Source organism: Microtus oregoni, unplaced genomic scaffold (genome assembly GCF_018167655.1).
Source record: "Microtus oregoni isolate MIOR12 unplaced genomic scaffold, Mior012 000020F_ref0000438, whole genome shotgun sequence".
NCBI classification, from domain to species: Eukaryota; Metazoa; Chordata; class Mammalia; order Rodentia; family Cricetidae; genus Microtus; species Microtus oregoni.
Window position 1 is genome coordinate 27042368 of NW_024543079.1, and position 23205 is coordinate 27065572.

General features: G+C 38.7%; 1 protein-coding gene across 4 annotated transcripts in view; it reads right to left on the reverse strand.

The window, feature by feature from the left end:
* Macrod2 (mono-ADP ribosylhydrolase 2) overlaps positions 1-23205 on the reverse strand; it is a 1907927-nt gene that overhangs the window by 1273282 nt on the left and 611440 nt on the right. For all 4 annotated transcript variants that reach the window (XM_041670251.1, XM_041670250.1, XM_041670249.1 and 1 more), the window contains exon 5: positions 8054-8170. In XM_041670251.1, the coding sequence (XP_041526185.1) occupies positions 8054-8170 (117 nt within the window). The remainder of the gene's footprint in view (positions 1-8053; positions 8171-23205) is intronic.

The following is a 23205-nucleotide window of genomic DNA, read 5'->3' on the forward strand; positions in this document are numbered from 1 at the left end:
CTCTCTCTTTAATCTTAGCTGATAACTCTGATTAAACACATCCACAGGCTGATTACCCCCACTGGGGCTAATGCCAGTGTCGCTGCTAACTACTTATTTCACAGTGGGAATTGCCTTCAAGAGCCCATTTACATTATCACTTGGAATTGATTTACATTGTTATTTCCTATTGATCATATGGAGTGGGGGGAAGAAGGCATAGGCAGTGTCCTCTGAAGGCCAGCTAAGGCGGCACATGATGAAAGCAAAGGGAAGGCTCTATTCTACACCTATCTGATAACACAGTAATAAAAGTACTGGTGGCTTTCATAATGGATATGTTTTCAAAAGATACTATAACGAGAATCGATTGGTCACAAAATCACCTGATAATAGAATCTGCATTATTCTAGTGGGTCTACAAAGAGGGACTGCAAGGTGGAAGACACATGTGTGGGAGGGGAATAAATTAAACTTATGCTTTTATGCTTTCTTTTGCCACTAGAACCTTTAACCTAGAGGCATTCTTGAGGCACACAAAATGCTTTAGCAAGTGAGAGCTCTTGCTGCTCAGCCAGATGCCCTGAGTACAGTCCGTGGTTACTCCATGGTGGAAGGAAAGGAAGGACTGTGAATGACTGTGCAAAAGCTGTTCTTGGACTTCCACATCCACATGCAAGCCACGGCATGTAGCCACATTCATGTTCTCATGCTCTCTCTCTCTTTCTCTCCCATAATAAGAAAATAAAAATTTGAAAGTTTTGTAAAAGGAAGCCTGCTGGGTGATGTGATATGCTGAGGACAGCCGCGGATCCAGCTCTGCAGATGTCTGGAACTGTGGAATTCTATCTTGAGTGTGGTCATGCTGATTTCCTACAGTGAGCCTAGTGACAAGGAGAGGAAAAGCATAAGCTATTGCTGACTCTCCCAGCAAAAATGCATGAAGATATACTCTTTTGCCAGATGCTATGCATCCCAGAGATTGGTGAGACCGATAAAACTCAGACATCCTTAAGCTGGTACTGTATTAGAGGGTAAACAATGAATAGTTAAGCAAATATACGCATTGTCACTGACTGTGAAAATACTACAAAGAAGAGAGAGAGAGAAAGAGAGCAAGCCAGAATTCTTTGAAGAAATCCCTAGTCCAATAACCAAGAGGTTGTATTAGACAACCAGCCAAGCAAGTTACAGCAAGATTGCTACGTGGTGTTCAACTCCCGGTAGGGTGATAGCTTTTGTACTTGAGTATTCGTTAGAGTTACATAGAGAGGTTGCTGAACCAAGGAGCTTCTCACTGAGTTCTTCTAAGTGTGGCCTAACAATTTGCTTTGAAACTGCATTTCAAGATCTTCTAATCTGAGCTTTTCTAGTTCTCCATCCATTGTGAGGCTCACTAAGGGGATAATGTACAGTTGCTTAATAAACAAAGAAAGAACAGTAGATATGGAAAAACCTACTCAGAAGGAAGTTGAGCTCCTAAGGAAATCAACCAATAATGGTGGACTTTTATAAAGAACCATCACATCTTCCTCTTCTGGAAAGAAGATGATGATTTTATGTCCTTCAAAAGCTATTTTTTCCCTTTAAGTAACTTGCCATTTAATTATGGAATTGACTTGTGAGAGCCCTCAGGTCCCCATAAAAGGCTGCAGAGTCACATTGTTCCCAGCATGCCCACTTCACTGCACACAATCAGACACCTGCTGGGAGAGTCCAGCAAGGCCGAAATCAGGTCCCCTTCCACAGAGAACTAACTCAGAAACACCTTTTGAGTTACTTCCTCCTAATTGTAAATTTCCTTGGGCCTAAAGCTCCCCCTTTCAGCACATTAGCTAACCCCAATGGATGAAGCAAGGAATGAAGACCTATGGCCCAGTCCTCTGGCGTTTAAAACTAATTCTCACTAAAGACAATTGCCTTACACACTTCTCAGTCCTGTTTCAATACAGAAATGATTTTCTTCCTCATGAGGAATTTTTTTCCTCATGATGGTCTAGTGAGATGAAAGAACTGAAGGGGTTCAAATCAGCCTCCTAAGACATATTGCCTTGAGGCACAATAAGCAAGGGCAGTCCCAAGAAAGAGAAGCCAGGCAGATATTCTGCTTTTGTCAACTTTGATCTATTACATACACTTAATAAAATTTAACAAATATTTAACTTTTATGAATCATGTCTTCCTCCTTATAAAACATGAGGACTGGTACAGACTAGGCCTTAGGAAACCATAAAGGACCAAATATCACATGGTTCAGACATTCCAATTATACAATCCCTACAGGAATTACTCAACTCACTCATGCCAAAGGAGTTGTAAATAATAGGTGAGCAAATGGGCATAGCTGGGTCCTAATAAAACTTTATTTACAAAAGCAGGTAGCAGGACTGGTTAACACTGTCAGTGACATTTCACCTAGTTAATAACTCCAGGCCACAGTCAAGTCTCTACTCTATGATTTAATTTGTTCCTGGGAGTGGTAGATTTGATTTCACTGTACATGAATTTCTCCTTATGTTGGAAATATATTACCCTTACATGACATGTCACTTCCTTAAAGCAATTTCAAAGGACTGATAAGCTCAGGTTTCAAAGTACTATGATTTCTTGATGAAGGACACCAGAGAAACACTAATTACTATCAACAGGATTTTTTAAGCGACTATCCTCTGATTATTTTTGCACCTGGGAATAGAATAAAGAGACTAATTCATACCACTCACTGAAACAAATTATGTTATTGTTTGTTGCCCTGGACATTCACTGAAATCAATAATGCAACACTAGAAGTTGAATGCCAACATTGCCTTTTGATGCCTTTGAAAGATTAAATGGGAGAAACAAAAAATATTATACACATAGATTTAATATTTTTATATTTATCTTTGATGCTTATTCAACACTGAAGTAAAGAAACTGGGGGTAATCTAAGAAAATATAGTATATCTATGAGCTATGTTGAAAATTAAATGAAGGTCCTTACTTTATTTTCACCTCTTTAAGAAAAACTATTAGAAGTAAATTTCTTTTAAGACCTTAGAACTGCATATATGCTGGACAATTTTTAAGCTCCAATGCATAGTTGACATTAATTCCATTATTTTCAGGAATATTAGCATAATTTTTCTTTTATGTCTAAACTTTCACCAATTGGATGTCAGTTTCCAGTTTTACCAGTTAATTCACTTGACAGAGATGACTCCAGTACCCGAAATATTTTAGAAAGATGCAGCATGGGCTGGGGAGACAGCACAGAGAGTAACGCTTTACACATAGCCATCAGAACCTCAGTTTGATACCAAGAACCCATATAAAAGATATGATGGTGTGCAACTGTGCAGCACTGGGGCAGTGGAGAGAGGGGGAACCTAGGACTTGCTGGTCATTCAGCCTAGCCTTCTCAGTGAGCTCTCAACCAATGAGAGATCCTGTCTTTAAAAAAATACCAATGTAGATGACTCCTATGGAACAACAAAGAAGGCTACCCTCTAGCTCTCTCTATATGCAGCATACACACAACAATGAGACATTTATAACAAGGAAAAGGAGCATCATGCAAAGTGTTAACATGCAATATACTGAAGAAAGAACTTGTAGTTGAGGTGGTGAGATTCATTTCTAACAGGTAATAGCTGAGTTGAGTCTGAATGACAAGTAGAAAGAGCAGGCTTTCTAGACAATCATAAGCCCACCAAGATATGAGGGAACATGCTGCAAGTTATACTGTTCAAGACACTTTATGTGGTTCAGGATACGGTGGCCTATTACAGATATGAGGGAACATGCTGCAAGTTATACCGTTCAAGACATTATATGTGGTTCAAGATATGGTGGCCTATTATAGAAAGCTGAAGAAAATTAGGGTAACAAAAGTTTAACTAAAAAAATATGTCAGAATATTGGCACTTACTTTCATTCACCATTTCAAGAAATACCTTTCAAGCCAAATGTTTTGGGCATTTTAAGAACTTCTATGGATAGTGCAAAATACAGGAAATAATCCCCACTCCAAAGTCTACACCCTTATTCTGGTAAAGGGAGGCATTACAAACAAAAAGAAGTAATAGGAGCGTATTTGAAGTTAGCATGCTACAGTGCAACAACTACAGATGAAGCAGAAGAGCCAGGACAACTATGTCAGCTAAGGTGACACCTGAGGTTACAGTTAACAAGAGAGTGAAGAACATAAAGGAAGAGGTAATGAAGTCTAGAATAGAACGCCAGACAAGGAGACAATAATACCTAGGACTGAGGATCCGCAAGGGAGCCTATGAGAGAATACAGAAGGAGGCCACAGTGGGCAAGGAAAGTCTCCACCATGCATACCCTTGTTGACAACTGAGGACACCCCCCCACACACGAGCACGGTGCAAAGTGGATTGCAAAATGGAAGGCTTGAGAAGTAGGAGTCAGTTAACAAACTATTTTTCAAATGAAAGGGTCCTGATCAAAATCATCCATTTGGTATCTCATTCTTTTACAATAATTAATCACAAAATTAGAACACTATAATGATGGCAGTGTTGTATGGGCTTTCTTGGGCAAACCTGAACAAACCTCTACTCATGGCAGATGGGGCACCAAAACAGACAAAGATGTTGTTTCCAGACTGGTGACTGAAAAATAGAGAAATCACCAGAAAGTCTCATTAACATGGTTAATGATTTGCCCGAGACGCACAAATGGAGTCCACATGCCAGTTAACCATTCTACCCTCTACATAGCCTCATGCATACCAAGATGCAGACATGGCATGTGTAACTGGGCACAACTACATACAGTTTGGGAGAAGATGTAGGAGGGAGCGGCTGCATCTCAGGTGAGCATCTATTGACTCTCCCTACCCCTCCTACTACGAAGTACAGTCAACAGGAACAGTCTTGAGAGCTTATTGTGGGTTTCTCATGAGTTTTCTAAGCTGGCAATGGCTACTAAGCCTGGAGAACAGAGTTCTACAACAGATAGGGTAATTTAAATATCTCTCATGTGAAAAGCTTCTATAGAGGTATACACATTTTATCACAAATTCAAAAAAAATCTAATCTCACAGAAGGGACTATCTGTTCAAGATTGAAATTATATAAATAGCCCTTTGTATACTTCCTAAGCAATAGTTTTCAATGAAATTCTAGTCAATACTCTTGCTACCATGATTTCTTTTGAGAGAAGTGATTGGTTAGTTTTGTGTCAAAAGAAACCATTCAGACATGCAGGCAGTGAAAGAAAGAGAGAACATCCAGGGACTTTTCATTCTACCCATCATGATAAGTCACAGAACACAGACTACAAGTATAATTAATTCAAATACAACCATTCATGAATAAATTAATTTAGCAAGCATATAAAAGCAGAGAGCTGTCCAAAATGACCAACACTGTATGTAACTCAGACAAAAGCATCCTCAAAACAAATTGCTGGTGCATGAAGATATCATCACTTGAGGCTGGTTGACTGGCTTTAGTGCCCCTATAATGATGAACCCACTGTCTCAGAGGACAGATAGGAGCTAGTCTCTGCTGTCAAACTGTCACAGAATTATTAAATATGGAGGGGAAAATGACCCAAACAGTATGTAATGAGCTCCCTTTTCATTCTCTCACTACAAAAGCACATCTGTGGATTGTTAATGACTCTGAAATGGAGGATCCAAATTGATGAGAAAGAAAACTATCTCTCAGGAATAGGAAAAAGGAAATGAACACACACAATGTTTATAAAGCATAATTTAAAATATAACGGCTTGTAAAAAATCTATGAAACACTACAAAGTAGAATACAAGTATGAGCTATTATTATTCAGTTTCCCATCCCTTTTCTTTATGATTTTAATATAATCATTAACCTTTTAAAATGCAGAAAATCCTGAAATGTATGAAATATGTTTACTGACAGTGCATGTCTTTGATTTTTTTTAATGAGGTGGCTGCCATGCTGCAGTGCTATTTTCTATCCCATTGAATGATTCTTCATTGCACAGACGTGCTGTCTTCATTAATGAAATACCACGACCGAAAGTGACTTGGGAAGGAAAAGGTTTATTTTGTGTACAGTTGCATATCACAGGTCATAATCAAAGACAGTCAGGGCAGGAACCTGGAAGCAGGAGATGATACAGAGACCTGGAAGAGTGCTGCTTACTTACTTGCTCCCTGTAGTTTGCTCAGCCTGCTTTATTATTATTATTATTATTATTATTATTATTATTATTATTAAAATAACATTCAGGATCACCAGGCCCCAAGAACAATGGCCTGAGATCAAGCATTAATTAAGAAAATGCACTACAGGCTTGACCATAGCCAGATATTTTGGATACAGTTTCTCTCTTGAGGGTCCCTCCTCTCAGATGATTCTAGCCTGTGTTAAACTGACACAAAAACTAGCCAGCACTCATGCTATTGAGCTACATATCATGACTGGAGTAGGGATTCCGTGCTGAGTCCTGGAGGCAAATTGGCCATGTCTAGAGTCTTGGGCACCATGTGGCCCACTTGCTTTAAAAAGCTTCTGAAAGTCACACACCACACAAATGCTCAAACACAGGTTTCAAGCATGACAACTTCTAAACCGTCCAGTCGTGCAAATCCCCGTGCCTTGGTGGCTAACACTAGGTAAATTCTCAATGACTGAAATCAAAAGAACACCATGCAAAGGAAATGGGATATCGAGTACACAGGCATGCCAAATAGTAGCAAGTCAATTATAAAAAGCTTCCCACAGTCTCAGATAATACACATAAACAATCATTTTACTTGACTGTGTGTAGTAATTCCAACTTTATCACTCTTCGGAAAGCTCAGAGTTGAAGAATTTTCCTGTCTGTTTTCTTACAGAGAAAGTAGTGAATTCAATGGAAGACCTAGTTTATTACTTGGTTTAAGGACAAACACGAGCCTGAAAGTAATTGATCTGCTCCAGGTGGTGCAGGTCAGCTGCATCTCACAGGTAGCATCATGTTAGACAGATTCAAGAGCTGTGTTCGTCAACATGAGCTATAGAATCCCCGAAAGGAAAATCACCTTTAATCCTCAGGTCATGAGTTCTATGAGCCAAAGTGCAAACTCCCAATGCCATTGTGCACATGGGGGTTACACAAACAGACAGACAGACACACACACACACACACACACACACAATATTTAAAGTTACCTTAAAAAGAAAACACTGTGTCACCATTCACAGATAGTCTTGGGTAACGTATTTTTACATACCCTGTCCATACAGTTCAACAATAATATCACACAAATTATGCTGTAACTTTCTAGCCTGTTTTCTTCAGTACTAAAAGACAAACAAACAAAAGTAGCTTTGCCTTCGCATAAAATGTGTTCATAGATCAGGGCCATCTCTTAAGAAGCAAGTACACAGATTAAATTGGCATCTCAGTTTCCAGGTCAGTGCACATCTTAATGGTGTAGCACAAACTCTCCCTCATCCCCAGGCCCTGAAAATTACATAATTCTAAAAGGTGCACTTTTAATCACTTCTCTCTTTTTTTATTCTCTACCACCCCACTGTAGTCAGCTAAACACCGAAGCAACAAGGTCAGTCAATTGCAATGCATTTATTCTATTCAAATATAATAGGAAATTTGACCATCCCACATTCAAAGAGCAAATATATTCTCGGACTGACAAGCACATTCCATTGGCTTCTCCTGAGAACCGAGTGTGACAGATGCCTGGGCTGTAATTGCCAATCAGCCTTTACGTGGCAGCTGAAAACACAATACATCACTTTGATCTCCTTTGCTCTAAACACAGCCACAATCAAGAAAGCCAAACGAGGAGTGAGAGATTGGCATCATTTCCAGAAACTGTCACCGGTGGTGCTTAAATACTGGAACGTATATTCTGCTCCTGCTTGTATTTCCCAGTTTCAGAGAACTGAACAACTGAGAACTTCTCTAGTTAATCGTAGAAATAAACATGCACCTACACACTAAATAGGAATACGAGCATATTTAATTAAGTCCCACCTCAGCTGTCTCCTTCTCTAGACATTCTTTCGAGGGAAAAGGCAAGGCTGGCAGTCTCAGCTGATTCTGAACGGAAGTCAAGCATGCCATACTCACACTTTGCAGGGAGGTCATAGCCGCATGTGATTTTTGCGTGTCCAGTCTCACAGCCATTCAGGGTCCGACACTCAGCTAACAAACAGGGACCAGCCGCTCTATGGATGCAGCCATCCACTAGGGGAGAGAGAGAACAAAGTTAGCCTATGTTTGACCTTTTGGAAATAAAAGTTTCAATGGACAGAAGAAAAGGAACTCAGTTTCTTCCTACCCAAACCATAGCTCTGTGGAGGGAAAACTAGTGATGGATACAAGGATATAATTCTCTCTCTTCTCTCTCTCTTTCTCTCTCTCTCCACCCCATGGCAAAAGATATAGAAGAGCAATGCAGGTGGTTTGTGGTTGCTTAAGGTTCTTTTGGGGTGGAGGAGCCCCTGACAGATCGAATAATTTCACTGGGGTAGGCACTTCCTGCCCACATCTGATTTCATGAAAACCGTGTTAGAAAGTAGCTGTCTCTTAGAAGTTGTTAAGTATGACTTTCAGCACACCACCAGTATTAAATGAGGTTACTGGGGAAAAAGGCACAGGCGCACTCATTCCAAAGTGAGATGGTAAAAGCAAGGCTACCAAAATAAGAACCAAACCTCTAGACAACTCTGTTTCTCAGAGGCACAACGCGTGCATGATCAATTCCAGCCAGGTAGGAGATAAACAACGCAAGGGTAGATGGGACTTTAGAAGCACCTGGAAGACCTTGAACCTGACTTGCTGGTCACAAAGTGAAGCCAGGCAGTGCAGCTGTTCTTACTCTGCTAAAGAGCCAGCTTTCTGTTTTCAGGCAGCTTCAGCTGTAGCTCCTCTGAGCCCTTTGTTTACAGCTACCCTAGCAAGAAGCACTGTGCTGATTTGATTAAAAATCAACACCTTCGGTGCCTGGATCCGAAGCTGGTGCTGAGGGAGAGGGCTAAAGGCTCGTGGATACATAAATGAGGAACTTAAACATGTAGCTGTTTAGTCATTTTTGAACATATACTGCTCTGTGGGCAGAAAGAAAAATCAAGTTTGCAAAGCAAGACAAGGTAGAAGTCGGTGATCTAGAACGGGAAAGAAAACACAGTATCTTTGAGAGCGTTGAACACCCTCCCCCTCCCCCACAGTCAATGCAATCATGCAATTGATGAGGACTCTTCTTATTTTTGTTTTATTTCAAGACAAAGCTAGATACTGGACAGACTTTAGTGCTGAGGGGACAGCGTGTCTAATAGCCAAGGTGACTTCTGTTGCCACTGTTATTAAGACATCAGCAGCAGCTGATCAAGTGTCCAAAGGAATAAGCTTATTTGAGCTTACCTGCCTTGTCACTTACATATCTATGGCGTTTGGTAATGAGCCTAGCCCTAAAAGACCCTCATATCAAAATGAGTGTATTCCAGACTACTCTCAGCTATCACCCTTCACAGACCCGGGGTGAAATCCCCACTGTGCTCTTCACGAGTCGTATACTGTACGAAGTTCTACTTTATAATGAATTGGTGTTAGAGGTACAACCTCACATACCTGTGCAAAGATTTAAGGACTTGGATGCAAAGGAGGCATCCAGCAGGTTGCTGAATACAATGGCATGTGCTAGACTGATGGTGTTTAGCTTTAATAGCTTAGCATGGAGTGGGGTAAATTTAAAAGCAGCTCTTTACCAGCAAATGAGAAACAAAGAAGACTATGAAAACCACCAATCACTCCACTCCAGACAGAATACCAATGCCCTGCCCACTGTTCATGCACACACAAATTCTGTCACTCATAAGGAAAGATTGGAAATATTTGCTCAAAGATCTTCAAATATCAATTTTGCTATGTAAAATCTATCACATAAAGTTATCAGCTCCAGTGAAGATGATGTTTGCATTAATTCGAAGCTTTCTGCAAGAAAAATAGCCTGAAATTATGCTGTGTTCATAAGCAGACAACTTGTTGGGTATATAAACTTCCATCCTGCCATAGTCTATTCTGCAGCTATTAAAAAGAGTAGATGGAGTGTTAGGTTAACAGTCTTTATCATGACAGGATTGTTTCACGTGAAAATGCCTGGTTTAGAAAACAGGTGTAGACACAAACTGTCTTAGTCTGGTTTCTAATTCTGTAATAAATATTACGACTAAAAGCAATTTGGGGAGGAAAGGATTGATTTCATCTTACACTTCCAGGTAACTGTCCAACACTGAGGAGAAGCAGAAGCCAGTGGAGGAATGTTGTTTTCTGGCTTGCTCAATTTGATTTCTTATGCAGACCAGGATTATCTGCCTAGGGATGGTTCCACGCACAGTGGACTGGGTGCTCCAATACTCATCAAGAAAATGCCCAACAGGCTTTCCTACAGGCCAGTCTTCCGGAAACATTTTCTCAATTGACTCTAGCTTGTGCCATGTTGTCCAACACTAGCCAGATCATAGATAGTGTAGTCACAATTATACATATAGCTAATCTACACTCTTATACATGTGTATATATACATATATGTGCACTGGAAAGATGTACACCTCTAACAACAAGAGTAAGGGACAAAGACAAGAGAAAGAAGACTATTAAGAAAAAACTATGTCCTAAATATTTGTGCTTGATTTTTTTTTTATAAGCTCTTCAGAGAACAGCTTTGGATTCTTTTTTCTTGACAAAGGGATAGTTGCTTGGTTTGAGATGGATCACTAAAATAGGATTTGTGAGTATACTTAATCATACGTTGTCAAATGTCTGCATTATTTAGATTGCAGCCTAATGTAGTTTGCCGATATCTAATTCTTAAAATCCTCATGGTTATACACGCATTCCTGATTGAGTTAGGGTAATGCCAGTGCAGTCAAAGAGCCATTTAATAATAATAACTACGGTTTAAATGCACTGTCTGCATCTGCGTCCCAGACATTACACCAAGGACAACCTTCTAAGGCAGATACTAATTGGATCATCTCCATTTCATGAGTCCCTAGCCTAGGTTAGCGTCTTTCTTACATCCACAAAGAACTTACAACAGGTCTCAGAGCCCCAGATTTTTCTGATGTGGTGATTATACTCCGAACTATCTAAAATCTGGATTATAGATATGGAAATAACTCTGAATTATAGGTAGTTCAGAGTATATCAAAACCTGGCAATCTCACCTGCATGTGAATATAATACTATGTTATTACATTATTACATTTTTAGTTCCATGAATTCTATTTATGATTTCTTATGTACATACAATCAAATACGCCAATATAAGTATGCCACTTTGATGTAGTTTAACAAATGTTTATGGACATTACTGTGACACCAATAAAGATAAAACATTTCCATCACTCCAATGTCTTCTTGTGTCCTTTCTATCTGACTTCTTCTCTTATCACCATTAGGAGGGGGAGCATTTGTTAGTACTTCAGTGATTATGACTAAGTTTTAGCTGCTATATATTTCAAACTTCAGGTAGAGGATCTTGTATCAGCAGAATTTTTAAATCACATGTATTATAATTTTATTCCATCTTATTCTTTATAAATAGTCTGCTTTTAAAGAGCCCATAATTTCTTTATTCATAACTGAGTGGACTGGAATTATTCAGAGCTTTCTTGTGATTGTAGATAAATATACATTGTATACAATTTTTTTGGCTGCTGTTATATTTTCATTTCCTTGGAAAAAATCCTATGAATAAAGTTTCTGGGTCGGTTCTGCATACTTTATAAAGAACACATGCTTTCCCCAGTCAATGACATCATTTTCTGCCCATAGCAGTGTATGAGAACTGCAGTAAGGCATACTTTTGCCAATCTTTTTTTTCTCTCCATCTTCCTGATTTTAATATTCAAATAGCTACAAAGGATACTAAATTTATACCTTACTGATGGCTAGTAAGGTTAAGTATCTTGCCAAGTGCTAAGAGATGGAGTGCCTACTCATGTCCTTTATTGGTTTTAACTGTCTTTTTTATTATTGAGATGTGTTGAATCTGTCAAATTCTGCTAGACCACTTTCTTCACTCTAGTGAAGTTTGTGAGATTTTATTGTCCTTTTTCTTACTATTTTTACATCACTTTTGAAAATGTAAAACCTATTACTCCTTATATCTAAACATCTTATGTCTATAATATCTTATGTCTAAATTTCTTAACAGGTTTTACACAGAGTTTTTGTAGTACATTTCTGTCAATTCCAATATCAATCAGTTGACCAATGGGTCTGCTGCCATTGACTGAGTTTTCAATTGATGCTGGGCCACATTTTTTACATATCTATGAATTGTTGATAGCATATTGAAAATCAAATAATATATGGAAGAAACTTTAGATTGTTGTTGTAATGGTTAAGTGAAATTGCCAACTTGGTGAGACTGAAACAGTCCTCTAGACATGAATATAACTGGTTATCTTTATTAGGTTACAGGTGGAAAGAGAAGCCCACTATGGGTAGGACCATGTCATGGGATAATAACCTTGAACTAAATAAAAAAAAAAATAGAAAGTGAAGTGACTATGCGACGTAGGATTCCCCTCTTTTACGCTGTGAATATGCTGTATTACCAATGGGTAATAAAGAAGTTTGCTATGGCAGGGCAGAACAGAGCTAGGCAGGAAAACTAAACTGAATGCAGGGAGAAAGAAGGTGGAGGCAGGCAGATTCCATGTAGCTGCTGAAGGAGAAAACTGCCCAGAACCTTTTTGGAAAGTCACAGCCTCGTGGCGATACACAGATTAATAGAAATGGGTTAATTTAAGATATAAGAGCTATCTAGGAATATGTACAGTGTTGTAATTAATATAGTTTGTTGTATTTCATATAATTTCTGTGTGATTGTTCGGGTCTGGGTGGCTGGGAATGGAGTGAGCAGTCTCCATTTACAATCATGTGCCCTGCTTGTTGGATGTCATGTAATCAGCTGCTTCAAGCTCCTATTGTCTTGTCTATCTATAATTAAGGACTGTACCCTTGAACTATTACCCAAAATAAGCCTTTTTCTCTTAAATTTCTTTTGTGGTAGTAATTTTACCTTAGCAACAAGGAAATAAACTAAGTATACAGTTCTGATGGCTGTTCTAGCAAGCAGGTAAATGATAACCAGGGTGTAGGTGGCTTTATTAAGGTAGAATCTAGTTCCATTTTTCTATTTCTGAAGGCAGTCAATTAGTGCTGGGGTGTATTCTGCATACTTCTAGCATGGGTCTTCTGGAGTTTCAGTGCTTACAGTGTGAAGGATGCTCCCCTAACTTGAGGCAGGTGGGGGTTGGCATTAAATGCCAAACTCTATATTCCTGCTGAAGCTGCTCAATTCCCTGCTCAGTTCTTTCTAGTTTATAGCTTTTATTTTTATCCAGGGCTTATTGAAAACTCTCCCCATACATGCATAATTCAATACTTAGCTAAGGATTTAAAAGGTACTTACTTTTATTTTGGAAGGGGAATTCCCCTCTCTGTTATTCTGTTCTTCTTGGGGACCCCTCTTCAAAACCTAGTCAGTTTGAACTCAGCTCTTTATTTCTCATGTCAACAAAACTAATATATTTAGCTTTTCTAAATAGAATAGGGAGGGGCCTCAACATCTAAGCTATGTGGTCTCTTAGAGGTGCATCTTACCCAGTGGAGTTTCGTTTATATGATTGAACCCACTTCGGTTTCATTCCGCTTTTAGCTGAATGAATTCTTATAAATGTTTCTGCTATATTTGTATCTCTTCAGGCATTTATTATTGCTACTGGAACAAAATTAATTCTCATACTCTGTCATTGACAGAAGCTGAAACTATGTGCCCGCTCTTTTACATGTTAAAGTATGATTTCACATTGTTTTAGTTATATTTGTCTTCTTGGGAAAAGTTAGCGTGGGGTATAAAGTCAATGGCAGCATCAACTGCCTCAACACTTCTGCTTAAAACTGATAATTTCAAAAAACAAAAGGAGAATAGACCAAAATGTAAACACTCACCATAAGATTTTAAAATTCACGAATATTGTCAGTTCTGATTCTAGACTTATTTTCCTAAAATGTATATAAAATCACATTACTATCTTATTAAAATGGCATTTGCTTTTACCATTACCTTACATTACAGAAGTCCCAGTTCTAATATATGCTGTTTCTAAACTCTTCACCAGTGTGGTTGACCTTATATCCGCAACTAGACATCATCACACACCTCTTCCTTCTCCTGAGGCCTCACCATTTCCTTCCACACCAGCGTGTTCATGGCTAAGTCCTCTCCTCCCAGGATACCTAGCATAAGCTCCTTTCTTCTTTTCTATTTCGGGAAGCCTTTTTCCATTTCCAAGGTCTAGTGCAACTGTGTTCTCCTTTACAAAAGTATTGACAACTGCAAGAGTTTGTTTGGAGGTTCTAGGAGGGCACTGCAGCTACCTGTATAACCTGGATGGAAGACCAGTCTTCTTTTATGGACTTTGCCTCACACCAAACGAGCCTGCAGCTCTAGAGGCTCTAATAATGCTTACAAGACCTACAGTGGTTTAAAGCAGACAAAACTCCAAGCACAGAGAAGGGAGGATTGAAATACAGTCCCACTATAACTAAGAATTGTAATTGATACCTGCTGGGGAGTGGGAAAACCAGCTTTCTTCAGTGAAGTGTCACTGGGTATATCAATCACAGTCCAGGGTAGGCTCCATGCCCAGGTGACCAATGCAAAATGGAACCCATATTTTTTTGTGAATGTTTTGTTATTGTTGTTTAGTATTATTTGTCTTTTTCTTGTTGTTTTTAGGTTAGTTTGTTATTATTTTCATTGTTTGTTTTTTGGTTCTTTTTTAAGAAGAAAAATAAAAGGAGGGAGAAAACATGAAGCTGGGTGGGTAACAGTGTGAGAAGGATCTGGGAAATTTGGGGGGAGGTTAAAACATAATCCAAATATACTATATGAAAAATGCTTAAGTAAAATGCATTTATTTTAAAAAATATTTACAACAGTTACAAGACAAATGATGTGAGATTCTTCTCTGTAAGCTGTGGATATGTTTTATTACCATTGTTTAATAAAGAAGCTGTTTTGGCCTACGGCATGGCAGAATAGAGCTAAGCAGGAAAACTAAACTGAATGGTAGGAGAAAAATGATAGAGCCAGAAGATACCATGTAGCTTCCAAGGAGAAAGGTGTCAGAACCTAAAAATTCCAGGAACCCTAAAACTATAGCAGGAAGTAGTTTGGAGAAAACTACGCCCAAATTCCCAAAATGAATCTTTATAAATGTTTGTTTTCATATAAAAGGGATTGAGTTTAAATGCTTAAATGGTCACAGTCAATCTTATTTTTAAAAAGTGGGGAGATATGATGTAGAGTTGAATATTTTGTATTGGTATGGGTCTGGTATATTGATACAAATTTAAGGTCAATTTTGTTAAACTGTGTATGTGTATTTCTGCTCTTGCTTACGGCATTGTGTTTGTGCAGTTCTTTTAAAATGTAATGTATAATTAAGAAATACAGGTTAATAGATAGTCCTCTATAATAGTCAAACTGTAGTCACATTTGTTAAGTTTTCTATATATACAGAGATATATTTCAGATGGATATTCTTCAAAACTTTCAAAGACTAACAGAATATGGCATTTAATATGTTTTAGGAACTGAAACTTTTCTCAACAGGGAGACATATCTGCTTCTGGACCAATTACTTCACAGAGGTTGATTTGCATTGAAGAAGCTCGTTATGGAATTTGCCTTAAGTGTGAAAAGGCTAGCCATTTTGGCAAGAAACTGCTCTTGCCTCTACTGCTAGATGATATGCTGTATAAACTAGACATGCAGGGCCCAGAGAAAAGTGACTGCTGAATTTTCCAAATAAAAAATAGAATGGTCCTTCAGGGTTCCTCTTTCACAGAAGAAACTGCCAAACATTCTGCAGGACACAGAAGAGAGTGACCAAATGACTGTCAGTATAGACAAATCAGTCTTTCAAATTTCCTGCTTCATGAAAAATTCTGCCAGATACTATGCGCCTGTAGGCTGAAGATGGATGCCCCAATGTTACAGAAGAACTTAGAGTGACTGTCCAGGAAGCAAGATGTCTCCATCAATTCTAGAGTTTTAGAAGTTACTTATAATATACTTCCTGTTTATTTAAATAATATTGAATCCTTCTGGGGTATTTGATGGAGTTAAAGACAAATAGTTATAGTTTTCCTTAGTTATGATAAAAGATAAATTATATATGAAACTTTCCAGATATAAATAGAATACATATTGTAACTGTAATTCTTTCTTGATGCCTGTTTTTTATATGTAATTTTACTATGGTAAAGTTAAAAGCTTCCTTCTATTGAAACAGAAAAGGGGAGATGAAGTGGGCTTCCCCTCTGTATGTTGTAACTATGTTTTATTACCATTGATTAATAAAGAAGCTGCTTTGGCATATGGCAAGGCAGAATAGAGCTAAGCAAGTAAACTAAACTTAATACTGGGAGAAAGAATGTGGAGCCAGGGATATACCATGTAGCTGCCAAAGGAGAAAGATGCCAAAACCTCCTGGTAAGCCACAACCTTGTGGTGATACACAGATTGATAGATAAATTAATTTAAGATATAAGAACTAGCTAGGAATATGCCTAATCGATTGGACAAACACTGTAAATATACAGTCTTTATGTGATTATGCAGGTCTGGACAGCTGGGAACAAAAGAGCAGTCCCTGTTTACAGACAAATTTATATTCTCATAAAAAATATCGTCTCATATTCTTATAAGATTCAGGTTAGCAAACTATAATCACCTTTCTAAGAGACTCTGTTTCTCATTGCATAAACGCTGTAGAACAAGGCACCAAGTTTCTTTCCTTAGTCTTTCAATCCACTGGGAGAATAAGAGACTTTTTATTCCCTTGTATGTCACTGACTATATTAATCACCAACTCTTTATAGGTACCTATATGGTGGGATTGAATTAAATTCAAAATTAAGGACAAATATTATGACTTTTCAATATTATCATTATTTTCATAATTCTGAGGAAATATTCCTGCCACTCAAATGCAATCAGAAACTAAGAAGCAACAAGTGATGTGCAGCCACAACCATGTGGTTCCCACCTAACGCGTGCAGAACATGCAGCTACTTTTCTCTGGTTTGATGAAACCCAGCACAGAACCTTTGGTTCAGGTTTCTCTAAACATACAGCTGAAAAGGCAGCAGGCTTTTTCTACCTGTCCTTGGGAAAGCATGGGTGAGCAGAATTGAGGCTGACAGTGTATCAAAGCCCAATTACAGCTAAAAAAGAAAGAAAAGGAAAAAAAAAAAAAGAATGGTCCACCAACACGGCTGCCTAAATATAAGATGAAGAAGGACAATAATAAACATCCTCAGGTGGAAGGGAAAAGCCTAGGAGGCCCCAACCCCACACAAAGAACTACAGGCAGCAAAGGAATTCTGAGAGTAGGAGAAATACTGGTTAACTAATACAGAGTGTGTGTGTGTGTGGGGGGGGGGAGTTATATGGGAGAATTTGGGAGGGATGAAAGAGGAGAAGGAAATGATGTAATTATATTATAATCTTTTTTTTTCTTTTTTAAATTTATTTATTTATTAAGGATTTCTGCCTCGTCCCCACAACCGCTTCCCATTTCCCTCCCCCTCCCCCCGATCAAGTCCCCCTCCCTCATCTGCTCGAAGAGCAATCAGGGTTCCCTGACCTGTGGGAAGCCCAAGGACTGCCCACCGCTATCCAGGTCTCGTAAGGTGAGCATTCAAACTGCCTAGGCTCCCACAAAGCCAGTACGTGCAGTAGGATCAAAAACCCACTGCAATTGTTCTTGAATTCTCAGTATTCCTCATTGTCCGCTATGTTCAGCTAGTCCGGATTTATCCCATGCTTTTTCAGACCTAGGCCAGCTGGCCTTGGTGAGATCCCAATAGAACATCCCCATTGTCTTAGTGTGTGGGTGCACCCCTTGTGGTCCTGAGTTCCTTGCTCGTGCTCCGTCTCCTTCTGCTCCTGATTTGGACCTTGAGATTTCTGTCCGGTGCTCCCGTGTGGGTCTCTGTCTCTGTCTCCTTTCATCGCCTGATGAAGGTTAATATTCCTGAGGATGCCTATGTGTTTGTCTTTGGATTCGCCTTATTTAGCTTCTCTAGGAACATGAATTATAAGCTCAATGTCCTTTATTTATGGCTAGAAACCAAATATGAGTGAGTACATCCCATGTTCCTCTTTTTGGGTCTGGCTTACCTCACTCAGGATAGTGTTTTCTATTTCCATCCATTTGTATGTATGTATAACCCCAGCAGCACAGACACTAAGGGCATCATTGAATAAATGGGACTTCCTGAGGCTGAGAAGCTTCTGTAAAGCAAAGGACACTGTCACTAAGACAAAAAGACAACCCACTGACTGGGAGAAGATCTTCACCAACCCTGCAACTGACAAAGGTTTGATCTCCAAAATATATAAAGAACTCAAGAAACTAGACCGTAAAAGGCTAATCAACCCAATTATAAAATGGGGCACTGAGCTGAACAGAGAATTCTCAACAGAAGAAGTTCAAATGGCCAAAAGATACTTAAGGTCATGCTCAACTTCCTTAGCGATCAGGGAAATGCAAATCAAGACAACTTTAAGATACCACCTTACACCTGTCAGAATGGCTAAAATAAAAAACACCAATGATAGCCTTTGCTGGAGAGGTTGTGGAGAAAGGGGTACAATCACCCATTGCTGGTGGGAATGCAAACTTGTGCAACCACTCTGGAAAGCAGTGTTTCGGTTTCTCAGGAAATTCGGGATCAACCTACCCCTGGATCCAGCAATACCACTCTTGGGAATATACCCAAGAGAGGCCCTATCATACAACAAAAGTATATGCTCAACTATGTTCATGGCAGCATTGTTTGTAATAGCCAGAACCTGGAAACAACCTAGATGCCCTTCAACGGTAGAATGGATGAAGAAAGTATGGAATATATACATATTAGAGTATTATAATCTTAAAAAGATAAAATAAATAACTTTTTTAAAGAATAAAAGAACAAAAAGAAAAAAAAAAGCCTAAAAGCTATCGGAAAATAAAACAAGATTTCCAGACAGCAACAGGACGATCACTATGTAAGAGGAATAGGGGGAAAGGCAGTTAAGTTCTAGATGTAAATATAGTAACCATGGACTGAATGTCTCAGGACTGCTATTGGTAGACTGTGTCCCCAGCGGAAAGTACTTAGATTTCCTCTGAGGCACTCAGCTGGACAACACTGCCCAGACACCTGCTAGTTTTGGAGGCTCACGAGATAAGATTTTATTTAAAGGGTAAAAATGAAGTAAATACTTCTGTGACAAGGCCCTAATGTCTGTGCACACAATTCTATACAGACCTGCAGCTTCTACAGAAGGGCCCCAAGGCTGCAGGAAAAGCCTACAGTGCCACAGGACAGTGCTGGGCCTTCAGGGAAAGTACCCATGTCCCTAAGTGACTGTGTGAAGCCAAACTGCACTCCCTTGAGCACCCCAAATGGACTGCAAAACAAGTGGTCAACAAGTCATTAGTTATGTAAAGCAACTAGGGCAATGGGATGTTTCCAGAGGCAGTGTGTCTAACATTTTCACTTCTGGTGGCAAAATGTAACTCTTATCCAATTTAATGATTTGTAGTTTATAAGCTTTCATAAAACAAATTCAGATTGCTTTTACTGAATAAATATATCGTCTTCATTAATTAGTCAGTTTAGAATCTGAAACTCGGCCACCACCCAAAACCTGCCTCTTTAAACCATTTGAACAGCTACAATGAAGCTTGTTTACTGTCTAGAAACGGCCTGTGCTTAGTCAGGATGATGTGAAGACAGTACTGAGGTCTTGCCCAGGACTGCTCTTCATCAGGGACATGGCAGGTCCACACATTCCTAAAGCCCAGGCTTGCTGCTAAACTGGTGTACCTGTCATTCACCCCCCTGATGATGCTGCCTAAATTCTTGAAGGTCTTGACAGACATCTTTCTCCCCATTATCTGACAAAGCTAAGTTCAGGTGACATCATGTTATTAAGCATGATATTTTAGTTTTTTTCAGACTGTAGTCTAAAGAATAACACTGTCTAAGGGTCGGGAAGAGAGGTGGATTTCAACTGTGCTTAAGGAAACAGTTTTTCATTTCTTTCACTATTACGTAGGGTTTCCGGGATTTGATAAACAAATGGCTAAGTCAATTTTAAATGAAGGCAAAAAAGCAATAATATAATAATAATACATTAAATAATAATGTAAAAAAGAAAGCAATAAGCAAAAATGTGTGAGATACTATGGATACTATGGACTATGGTCTAGTAAGTGTTAGGAGCCAGCCACGTTTTCCCCCACCTTCGAGAAAAAACAAACAAACAAAAAAATAAACAACAACAAAAAAACAGAAACAAGAGTTCTAAATTTTTTTCCTTAAACATTAAAAGTGCTATTTAATAAAAATCTAGTTATCTATGGGTTCTGTGAGGTCTCTACCTTAGCCTACAAACACAATTTTCTAAATGGTTCTGGGGGAGGCGACTGCTGAAGTTCTTTGATTTGCATATACTCATTTAATCTTCTTTGGTAAAGAAAAGACAGTAACTTAATCTAAAAACAATCACACAAATCATATTATCCTGGAAACATGAGACTCCTTTCACAGAATAAACTTCTTAGAAACCCAATAGGATGCAACAGGGTTCTTCTGAAATCAAATCAATATGAATCTATTAAAACCTACCATGCACAAAGCATTCTGTAAGAAACTATGAGCAAATAACATTCTGTAACATAGTAAACACATCTATTGTAGATTTACTGTGTTTTTAATGGCGTGCTAGAAGACTTGCATGTGGCATTTACTTGTTATACCCTGGCCTTTGGTCTGTAAAGGAGGGGTACTCACTCCCTTCTGTGATTAAACTGACAAGAATTTTGAATAGTGCATAGCGTGTAGCAACTATGTACTAAGAGTTGTCTATACCTACTTATCATGTATGCATCTATTCACCACAAAATGTTTCTAAAGTAGGATCCTGCGCAGTAGGTTTGCTATTAGGACCTTGTGATCTCAATGAGATTTGAAGAACTAACGTTTGTACAGTATTTATCTTATGTGATAGTCTTGTAAACATCCAACAAAACTTAAACTGATTTTGTTCTGGAAAATAACTAACTTTTGTAACTATCCCTTTCTTTATATTCATGTCACTTTCATTGTAAATTTCCCTTCAATTTTGTAGCTTAATTAATAAAAAATGGAAATTATGGAGTTAATGTCAGGTCCTGTAGGAGTTGGAATCAGTGTGTTTTCTTGATAAATTTCCAGAGAGTGATAAGATAATGGGCTGGTGGTCAATGTTGTGAGCAATCATTGGTCACTAAAACTATGAGCTCTGATACCAAAAACCAGAATATTCTCTTCCAATTTAAGGAGTCATCCTATCATATTCTTCCATAAGTCCTAATCAAGCATCTAGAGTCTTTGCCCTTAATATCAAACATTGTGAACTAGGATTAGAGATACATTCAGCATCAAGTAGAATTCAAGATTCACTTCATTCAAGATTATTGAAGAATCATGAAGTGCCTGGAGCACTAAAAGGCATTTGATCTTTGGTCTTTGAAGTCAAGATAAAGACATCCATATATAGAAAGGAATAGTCAAGCATTTATCAATTTCTATCATTTCTATAGAACATATTTACCATATTGATTATAGTGACATTTTCACATAATCATGAGCATGTATGGACACTGAAAAAAATCATAATGTAATGTACAGTCAAGAAAGCTGGAGTTATCCCAGCACTCGGGAGGCAGAGGCAGGCAGATCTCTGTGAGTTCGAGACCAGCCTGGTCTACAGAACTAGTTCCAGGACAGGCTCCAAAGCCACAGAGAAACCCTGTCTCAAAAAACCAAAAAAAAGAAAAAGAAAGAAAGAAAGCTGGAGTTATTAGATGGTAAGTAAAAGGGCTCTAGCATCAAACCATTAACTTATATTTCTTAAGAGTTTCTGCGTGTATGTAACAGGTCTACAATTGGCACCTATATGAATGCTTAAGGAAATGTAAAGCTCTAGCATTTGTACAGTACAGTTTCTAGATACTTGGATAAGCATCCAAAGAATCTTAATTGATAGATCTTACAAACAAACAAACAAAAACTGCAGCAACTATTTTCTTTGTGCGTACACGCTCTTTGCAATGTATGTTACTCTACAAATCCTCTCATTGAGAGGCAGAATCTCTTTCCCCACCCTTGGAATCTAGGTTGACCTTCTAACTTGCTTTGGCCGCTGAGAGAAGAAGGCAGAATTCCAGACTCAAGCCTCAAGAGATTTTTCATGCCAGCTCAGCTCCCACGTGAGCAATCCCAGGCCAGTCTGCTGAAGGATAAGAGACCATGTGGAAGAGAGATAAGCTGTCCCATCTGGGGCCCTCCTAGTCAGTCAGCAGTCAGCTATCTGGGCAATGTCCCAGACATATGAACCAGCCCAGTTAAGAGAAAAAGGACTATTTAACTCTGTTGAATTCGCAGAATTATGAGTTGAGTAAACAGTTGTGTTAAGCCATTAACTTTGATAATATTTGCTATACTTATATACTTTATTAATGTGCACCCCTCCCTAGCATCATCAAAATAAAGCAATTCCTTCAAGTTAATGACTAAAGGCAGAAGTTTAAATAGCTGCCCTGAAATCTTGGCGGGGAGGGGGCAGAAAAACAATACAGCTGAAGTAATCGGGTGAAAAGTTGATTCCTGGAGAGGTCACCCAGAGCCTGCATGAAAGATTTATGTGCTAGGTACCGAATAACATCAGTGTTCCCTTAAGGGAGGAGAAGAAATAGCTGTGAGAAAATACAATACAGTGACAAGGAGATCTACATCTTGAAGCTTCACAGATGTGAGGAATTTGGATTAGCTCTTTGAGACTGCTTTAGGCTGACTCAAAAATTAACTAATATGAATGTCCGCAAACCTGCCAGTTAATCTGAAGATGAGAGTTTGGTCCAAGGGAAAGGATAAGTATAATGGAATAAACATTTACATGTTTCTTAGGAAGAGCTTTTAGTTATGGGTCACACATCTAACTCCTTCAGCGCTGATCCCATTACTCTGAGACTGATGTTTAAGAAACAAGGATTTGCTTCTTTCTCCTAGAATCTAAGACCCAATTAGTACGTAGATAACCAAGAAAAAAAGGACTTTTCCTGCTCTTATTGGACTAGCACTTTTAACTGAGGGGGAAA